Source organism: Colletotrichum karsti (assembly GCF_011947395.1).
Source record: "Colletotrichum karsti strain CkLH20 chromosome Unknown Scaffold45, whole genome shotgun sequence".
In the NCBI taxonomy this organism is placed as follows: Eukaryota; Fungi; Ascomycota; class Sordariomycetes; order Glomerellales; family Glomerellaceae; genus Colletotrichum; species Colletotrichum karsti.
The window spans coordinates 2,479-11,471 of record NW_024065945.1 but is presented as its reverse complement, the minus strand read 5'-3'; the positions used below and the strand labels follow the sequence as shown (position 1 = coordinate 11,471).

The window sequence follows — 8,993 nt, the reverse complement described above, 5'->3', positions numbered from 1 at the left end:
CGCGCACGGCGCGTCGAGTTCAGCTTGAGCGAGATGGGAAACGACACATCTCATCTGCCACAAATTCCCGCCAATTGTTGTGGCACGAAAAAAGGCCGTGATTGACTTCCAGGAACCATCACGGTCACCGGGAAAGTCTGACAAGGTCCCTGATTTTTCTGTCCTCTGGGCCACGCCGCTGATACTATGGAGTAGACTGAAAAAGAAGATTTGCTAGACTCGCCAGAGTTTGGGCCAGCATGACTCGTCTCGTCGTTTGACGCCCTTTCCTACGCTCACGCCTTCTTGGTGTGGTCGTATCGGCGAGGAGTGAAGGTATCCAAAACTCTAAGAGGGCGGCGTGGACGGGATGTGATGGGATGGAAAAGACAAAATAAGTTGTAGATGGATGCAAAAAAGATTGCGGGCACGCGTTCGTTCGCGGAAGGCGCCGACGTTGCGGTCTTGATGCACCTTGATGCAGAAACGAGTTTGGCTTCGAGTGGGTAAGTGTAGATTTGTGTGGATGTGTAGGTTCAATCTTGCTTCTTGCGTGGACTACGTGGGTTGCGTGGGTTGCGGGCTTGTTGGTTGTTGGTTTGGCTTGGTTTGGGTTCGCCACGTTCCTGGGATGGGGATGTTCACGATGGTTCCGTTGGCTTGGCTGGTGCTTGAACGAAAGAGTGCGCGCTCTTAGCGGCACCGAGGGCGAACAGGCCGCGATGCAGTCAAGTCGTGTGGTCCCATGAACGCCGGCCGAGGGCAGAAAATCGCCCGGCTGGAAGGTGTCAGGGCCGTGGACGGGTTGGGCTGAAGGTTTTGCGGGGAAACGGGATCGTGATGGGCAGATCGTGATGGTTGATGGGAACTTGTTTGAATGAGAGAATGACTCGGTGTTTAGCCAGTTCGTGAGAGCTTCCCGGGTCCTCGTTAAAGCCGACGGGCGAAAGAGAGAACGGCCAAGAGAAACTTATTTTGGCGGTGGTGGTTGTCTCGTGGCTTTCCCGCCGCATCCGTTTGCAGGGAAAGCCATGGGCTCGCAGACGCCTTTGTCAAGAGTGGCAGCAGAGCGGATGAAGGTTAGCCTTTTCTGGTCTTGTGAGTTGCGCTGTCTGGTTTGGGGTAGGGACGAGGGATGAAGCATCGTTTTCGGAAATCCTTGGACAGAAATCAGAATGCCACCTTACCCAAGCATACCCTCCGCTCATCTTCCCACTTATTGCGGCCGGACGGGACGCCGCAAGCTTTTGGGCGCCGGAGTGGTTCTTGGGATCTCCATACCTCGAGAGAAGGCTTACGGCCGGACTGGGTGCTCCGTGCTCGTCGGCAGACTGGCCGGAGTTCGGTCGGGAGTTTCAAGTGAAACATGACCGCGAAGGACTCTAGCTTCCCGCCCGCAATGGAACCCTTTGAGTTTGTCAGCCATCAGGGACGAGGAAAGTCGACGACAAGGGCCTCGCCGGTGGGAATGCCCTCGTGCCTATAACTTCAGTTGAAGGAGAGAAGGATTTTAGGACCAGGGGCGAAAACCCGCCATTAGAGTTGAGTTTTGCTGCCCTACGATAGCTTCCGTGATGTCGAAACGATGACAGCCTGTCCGAGCGAGATTTGAGTTACTATGCGTCTCTTCTAGAACCGGACCTCGGATCGCGCGAAAGCAGTAATAATCTCTGCGTGTCGCGCTATTTGAGTTGCGGGAGAAGGCTGATGTGGGCAGAAACACCCGTCATCGCAGCTCTTGGCGCTGACATATTGTTGGTCTGGACAAGAGAATTCATCGCGAGGCTGACCGGGAGTTTCGGTCTCTCTGCGACGGTGGTGATCATAGCTGATACTCGTTTCAATGTGCGACTCTATCCGGAGGCCTTGAGATGATTCTCATACTACAACCTCACCACCCAGCCTTGAGACGAGATAGTAAGCCCAACTTCAAGACGAAGCAACACCAGACGACTTTAAAAAGAAAGGCTTGATTACGACCTTCCGTTGCTGTTTCTGTCTCGCAGTTCGGTCCTGATGGCTTAGGGTTGCAAGCTGTCAGAGACAGGAACACGAAGCTTCGATGAATGTTAGTTCACGACGAATATAGGGCTGTGACGCTTTGACGACCATCTCTCAGCAGACATGAAACGGTTTTCACGTAGAGTCTGGAAACCACGAGCTTAAGTCAATCAAGCCTTTTTGAATGAGAAGGTAGTAAGCAGAAAACGAGACAACAAACATGGGAAAGTCAAATGTCGTGGAGAGTCGTGCCAAAATCCAGCGAAACCATCATTGTCTTTTCCATCCATCTCCTACCCCTGATCCGACCTTTTCCATACTATTCATGCGCGCCAACTCTGACCCAGTCCCAAGTGTTTCCCAAAGTGTCTCTCCGATGGTGCCCTACATGGCGAGAGAGCCCCCTTGTGTACAAGTCGGACCCGGTCCAGAACTGGGCCGAAGGGCGAGGGTTGACAACCTTAGTCACTGGGCTTCATCGGACCTCCGGGGACGGGAGACTGCGTAGCGATTGGCCCACCCGGGACCGGTTCGTCCGGGATAATTGGGCCGCCAGGCACGGGCTTGTCGGGGATCATTGGCCCACCTGGAATTGGTTGATCGGGGATGATGGGGCCGCCGATGACGTCTTCGTTGCAGGCCTTGAGAGCGGCGATGATGGCTTGCTCAAGATTCCATATCTCAAAAGGAGGTTTGTTGCCGTAGATGAGGAGCAGGCTGGTCAAGGTCGCGCGAAGACCGATGACATCCGACTCCTTGCAACCTCCGATCTCGAAGATTTGACGTTTGGTAGACGGACCGAAGGTGACTGAGGCCTCTCCGAGAGCAAGAGTGTCGACATTGATGCCTTTGCTGGCGAGGATATCGGCCAAGTGGAGTAGGATCATATAAGTCCCAACCGAAGGCTTGTTGTCACTGGTGTAAGGCTCAAGAAGGGCGAGATATGTGTCCTTGAGGGCGTCGAGGTCATCATCCCGTTTGGTCAAAGTAGCATCGGTCTAGACACCCATAATGTTAGCCGGACTCGCATAAATCCAACAGTTGAGAACAGGGATTTGGGCTGAAAGCATACATGACGCCTGCCCGGCCTAATGACGGGAGGAATGGTCGGAGAGTTACCACCAGGGATGAGGATGACCGAGCCTTCCCCTATCCCGAACTGAGGAGCGGCGATGCTCAAGGCAGCAAAGCCGAGCAGGGCCAGCTTATGAGCGAGCATCGGGAAAGCGCTGGGCTCAGCCAGATCTCATAATCAAGCATGTACTGGAAGATGACCGTTTTTCGAGAAGAACCCAGGGAATCAGAGCATTAAATGCTTATTGCAGCTGTGCATCATGAACTAGCGACACCACTTACCTCTCATCTTTGCCGCTGAAGCTTTTCTACTACGGGACAGTTTATTGAGACACGACGTCTCCCACTAAATCAATGTAATATGGCTTGAATAAGAAGTTCCAAAGAGGCGGGGGTAAGTTGGGCAACACTATATACCCGTGATGAATTACCCGGCAACCGGACAAGTAAGACATAAACCCTCTGTAGCCGAGATCGTGGATGATAGAACCATGGTACGGCCGATGTACGTTATCACGGCTATATTGATACTATCCCTGATGAGCCTTGCTCTAGACTCGGTTCGCCACAAAATTGCTGCAAGCCGATGGAATAGCTCGAACCGTCATGACTGGTTGTGGATTTCCGGAAGAAGAGTCCCCTGATAAATACAGAGCCAAGAATCTGGAATACCAATGGGATGCTGAAGATCTTTGACTAAACATAACTAATCCTCCGTCAAATCTAAGCTGGATATCATCGTCTCTAAAGAACCAATCACATTTTCGTACACCGCCTCTTGCAGGCGCGGCTTCGTAAGGTCCGAACCATACCCAAAGTCGCATCTCAGGCATTTCTGTGTGATCTCCTGATACCGAGCCCCCAGCGACGACGACCTCAACGCCATCTTGCGTACCTTCAAGACATCGCCTGGCTCGACTCTGGTCCATCTATCTATCTGGAGCAACGCAACACCAAGACTGTGCAGGGTAAGGTTGTCGATACCGCAAAAGAGTCTCTCGTCTTCGGTGACCTGGGAAATCGGACAATCGGCAGAACTCTGAATATCTTCCATCGAGTCGAGCTGTCGCTGCGCAACCTCCACGCCCACGTGTAAGGTACGAATGGCCTCGGACATTTCTTCTCCCTGGGTAGATCTGAAGAAGGCGAGATCTCTCAATCTCCAGAAATCACTGAGCCATGGCGTGGAGTGAAACTTAAGTACCGCAGATACCAGGGTACGGGCGAGCTTGAGCCGATCTACTGTTGAGAAGAAGTCCCTGGATGACTCGTCCAGAACTTCGTCCATTGTGATTGCCCTGTCCTCGGATGGTGAAGGCGGGAGAGATCTACGGCAAAGATCGTCTCTGGCTGGGTAGAATGAATGTCGGAAGGCTTCGTCTGACCGAACGTCAATGTGGCCGAGGCAACTTGCGTTGAGCTGTCGAGTCAACTCTTTACAGATATCCTTGGATGATCCGAGGTCGCAAGAACCACAAGCCCCGTCCTGTTCTGAAGTGATCGTCGTTGACGTGTGCGGTTCCTGGATGAGGGTTTGCACTGTTGTCTCCGCGAACCTCACCACCTTTAGTCGTTTGCGAGACTCGGAGCGACCATCGTCTGGAGATGGGAGTTGTCCATGTATCCTTGGCTGTTCGATCCATTCTAGATTTTGCGAGCGAACTTCGAGCTGAACCAACTTTGACTGAATCAGATCTTCGGTGTGATTCCGACAAACGATGGCTAGGTTCATCTGGATATCCCCTTCCACCCTGTGCGTCTCGACGAACAGTTTGACTACATGGCCAAGATGGCCTGGTTGACCACAGTTCCAAGCTCGGATGAGAGCCTCGTGCAGAGCCTTTGATGCGCGACGTATTCTGATGAGAGTTGCCCAGTCTCCCCTTTTCGAGCATCTGGCCTGGTTGGACGACTGAGACTTCGGTTTGTGAAGCTCCCCGATCTGCTCGCGCAGTCCCTTTAGTTCATTGTTGGACAGCCGAAGCTTTTCGATAGTATCTTCGAAGTCGCTGGCGTTGAATGCGACTTTGATACCGTCTTTTGTTCGCATGAGAACCTTCTTCAACTTCCCACCCTGCCGATAACGCCGTTAGTTGTAGACATCCGTCTGGTAGACTGCCACGCCGTACCTTGTTCTTCGTCTCAGGAGACGCTTCGTAACTCGATATCTGAGTTTCAAGGATCTCGATATTGTCGGAGATATCCTTGGTGATTTCAAACCACGCATCGTAATTCTTCTTCAATCGAGATCGGAAAGAGTTGTCGAGATATGGATCATTCCACCCGTCATGGGAAGGATCGGATGCCATCTCAGAGGCTACCTCGTCATCGTCCATAATGAGTCTGAGCCATAGGCCGCATTCGTTGGCGAAGACCTGGCGCTGGATTCTGAGGACCTTGTGAACCTTCTTGACTTCTCTCGAACTGTGGCGGAAGAGCTTCAGTTTCCCATTGACCTCTTTGTATGCCTTCATCGCGCCGCCAATCAAGGGCACGACACCTACGATTCCTAGCGCTAGCTCTGCCATACTGTTCGAACTGCGATGTCGGTAACGACAGCAGAAGACGATGTGGAAACTGAGGGTTGAAAACTCGGCAGCTCAACACATAGTCAGAGCTGGCCTGGCCTCGCAGATGTGCAGCCTGCTCAGCTGACATTGAAGGCACCCTCCAATGGTCGGGAGAACAGGCTGTGTTGGGGCTGGTATTGAAACCCCGCGAATGAGAGAGAGACAGTTGAGAGAAATGCAGGGGTTGAGATGCGGCACAGCCCACTCAACATTGCATGTACCTGTCAGCTTTTAGGCGCCGAGGCGATTTTCTCGGCTGTTCGCTTTGTCGACCATCTTCATCTTCGGTCACATCCGTATCCTCGACGTGGAGATTTCTGGACGAAAATACTATGATATGAGTCTTCCAACATAACGCCCGAAATCGTCCTGGAAAGATGGCACAACAACGTGGGGCTGCAAACTACGACGCGGCACGAATACGCGACTGGATTGCCGAAGAAGCACCTGAAGCGGCGGAGAGTCTCATCAGCCGTCTCTGCGGAGGATGCGTCGCCGCCACTAAAGTTGCCTTACGAGAAGCAAAACGCAGACATGATGTCCCCGAGCTCGCATTTCGAAGCCTCGAGAGGAGTGGAAGCTCCTTCATCTTGTGGGTTGATGGACATGGCATCATGGACGGTAATTTGGATGATGGCTTGGGAAAATCAAAGTCGCTGCGGAAATCCGTTCTAGAGCTTCTCATAAGCGTTGCGGAAACGCTCTCTGATAGTTGGTGTCTTCAACTTTTGGGAAAGTCTGCAACCGCCAGACTGACAGATGACTTAGAAATGATGCCCCTACTTGATCCTCCGAAGGAAGACAACGACGACCGAACGGGCCATCTTAAATCTTTAATTTGGGAGGCAAAGACAGTCTTCTCGGACGACTGTGAGAGCTCTGACAGCGAAGGAAGTGATAGCGATGCTTCTTCAGTGTCCGAGTCAAATGACTGGAAAGAGATTGCCGACAGCATGCGGACCGACATCGAATGTTTGATCGATCTCGACTCAGTCATCAAATGCCCTTTCGTGGATGCTCGCAAGGCAAAGAGAATCGAGTTTCAAGCGGACGAGCCAAAATCGTGGACCCCCTTTCGACTGTATTCTGACCGCATTGGCCACCGTTTCCCGGGTGCTCGGCTTGAACTAGTCCAACGTCTCGCTGAGGCCAACTGGAGCCGCTTCCAGAGAATTCAGTCGGACAAGGAAAAGAACATCTCAGAGAGTCGGAAGACGGGCATCGAGATGGAAGAGGGAGTCGCGTTTGAGAACGATGCTGTCCCTGCAACTGAAAAGGGTTCGTCCTTCCACGATTCAGGTCTTGGAACATCGCTAGCCACTGGAAGTGCATACGCGGAAACGACCATGTCGTACAGGCAGGAGAGCATCGACCACTCGATCAAGATCCCGCCTCTGACGCCCGAAGCCAAAAGAGGGAAGCCATTTGAATGTCTGGCATGCGGAAAACAGGTAAAGATAGCGAATAACTCGTTGTGGAAGTGAGTCAATCCAAATGGATGAGCCTTTGGCGCGTTTTACTCATCGATTCTAGGAAGCATTTGTTTAACGATCTCAAACCCTGGATCTGCCACGATGTTTCTTGCCGGTACGGTACTGAGCCTTTCGAATCCCGAGAAGATTGGATCCAACATCTTGCGCTGGAACATGAACTCGCCGGCCAGTGGCATTCTATTGAGTGTCCTCTATGCTTGGACTCAACGGGCCACGGCAAGGTCCGAATTCTCAAGCATCTGTCGAGCCACTTCGAGGAAATCTCTTTGTCGTCTCTCCCAGCCGGCGTTGAATCAGACTGTGACAGTGAGAGCTATTCCGCCAGCACTATTTCCAAGGGTTCCCGAAGCGAGAGTTTGCCAGAACCAGATCACGCCATTGAAGAGCATGTGAACCGGAGCCCCTCGGAAACAGCAGAAACACAACCCCAACAAACCGGCCTACACTCAGAGTCTGGCTATCAACTCGGCCAACAAGACATAGAATCTGATGCCCCACTTCCTTATTACCCAGGTTTTAATGCACATAACGGCCTGGAAACTGTTGGTCACCCACGTGGCGGAGAAGACCTCTTCGTGGATGAGAAAACAAAGGACTATACCCCGAAGACTGAAGAACCGTTGGCGTCCATTCAATCACAGCTTGGTAACTTGACGTACCTGGCGGAATCTACTACCAGAAATACCAAGGACGCACCAACTCGTTTGCAGCCAGCGCCTGGCATCAAGCCCTTACCTGAGGTTGAGCTGCCATCAATGCAGCACTTTCCATCTATCGTATACAATTGTGAGGGGTGTGGCCGGTCGTATGATCAAACAAATGATCTGCTGTATGTCTTTCCCGCCCGCCGAGGTTTCCATGCCACTGCTGACGTCGTAATATCAGGTCCCACAAGCGTGACTGCGGGATTCTACGTGTGACTATGATTGAACCAACGCAAGAAGAACCTTACATCATCAAATGTATCTGCGATTTCACCGATGACGATGGAAATACCATTTATTGCGACAAATGCGACACGTGGCAGCATATCGAATGCTTCTATCCCGACGCCCGTGAGGAGGCTCTCAGAGAAGACTTTGAGCACTGGTGTGCTGACTGCAAGCCGAGGCCCTTGGATCGACAGCGGGCTATGAATCGGGTTAAGTCGCTGCTGTCCAGCAAGACGGGGTCCGGCTTGAGAGCCGAGGAGCCTCCCGCTTCCAGAATGCATAGGCAGGGTGAAGAAGTCGAAGTCGATTCAGCCGAATCGCCTTCGGTCCAGAGGCTGACGCCGTTCATCTTCCAGTGTGACGAGTGCGGAGTGTCGTTTGATCAAGTCCACAAGCTCAAGTACGTTCTTCATACCCCTGAGATTGCTACAAAATGCTGACTACGCTACAGCCACCACAAACGTTTTCATGAAAGGCCCTATGAATGTCAGCATCCTGCCTGTGGGGAAAGATTTGGAACCAAAACTCACCTCAACCGTCACATCAAAGTCAAGCATCTGAAATCGAAGAACTTTCACTGCAGCGTTGAAACTTGTCCTTACTCAAAGGACGGAGGAAAGTCATTCCCGCGAAGGAATAACTGGAAGCGACATATGACAAAAGTACATCAACTGGATTTTTCGAACATGGGTGAACCCGTTATTCAGGGCGAAACAAAAGCAGAGGATAATGTATTTATTTCCAGGACCCCTAACCCCTTTGGAATAACCAATGCGACCCAGTAGTAAGTGAGAGGATCAAGGCCAGGGCAACGCTGTCAATAAGGTCCTCGGCGGCTATGGTTTTGTTTTCTTCTATAGATAGAATGACTTTCACCTTGACGGAACAGACTAACAGTCCTATTACTTGGATTAGACCTCATATATTCCACAGAGATTCAAATA

The 8,993-nt window shown here is 51.9% G+C and overlaps 2 protein-coding genes across 2 annotated transcripts; one reads left to right on the top strand and one right to left on the bottom strand.

The window, feature by feature from the left end:
• Positions 1–2,441: 2,441 nt before the first annotated feature.
• CkaCkLH20_11015 (uncharacterized protein) lies at positions 2,442–5,582 on the bottom strand (the record flags this gene model as incomplete). Its single annotated transcript, XM_038893729.1, has 4 exons — positions 2,442–2,978; positions 3,053–3,184; positions 3,950–5,128; positions 5,184–5,582. The coding sequence occupies 4 exons, from the start codon at positions 5,580–5,582 to the stop codon at positions 2,442–2,444; spliced, it is 2,247 nt and encodes a 748-aa protein (XP_038740829.1).
• A 995-nt stretch (positions 5,583–6,577) lies between these two features.
• Positions 6,578–8,489, top strand: CkaCkLH20_11014 (uncharacterized protein; the record flags this gene model as incomplete). The annotated part of the gene is made up of 3 exons (XM_038893728.1): positions 6,578–7,104; positions 7,158–7,946; positions 8,003–8,489. The coding sequence occupies 3 exons, from the start codon at positions 6,578–6,580 to the stop codon at positions 8,487–8,489; spliced, it is 1,803 nt and encodes a 600-aa protein (XP_038740828.1).
• Positions 8,490–8,993: the final 504 nt, after the last annotated feature.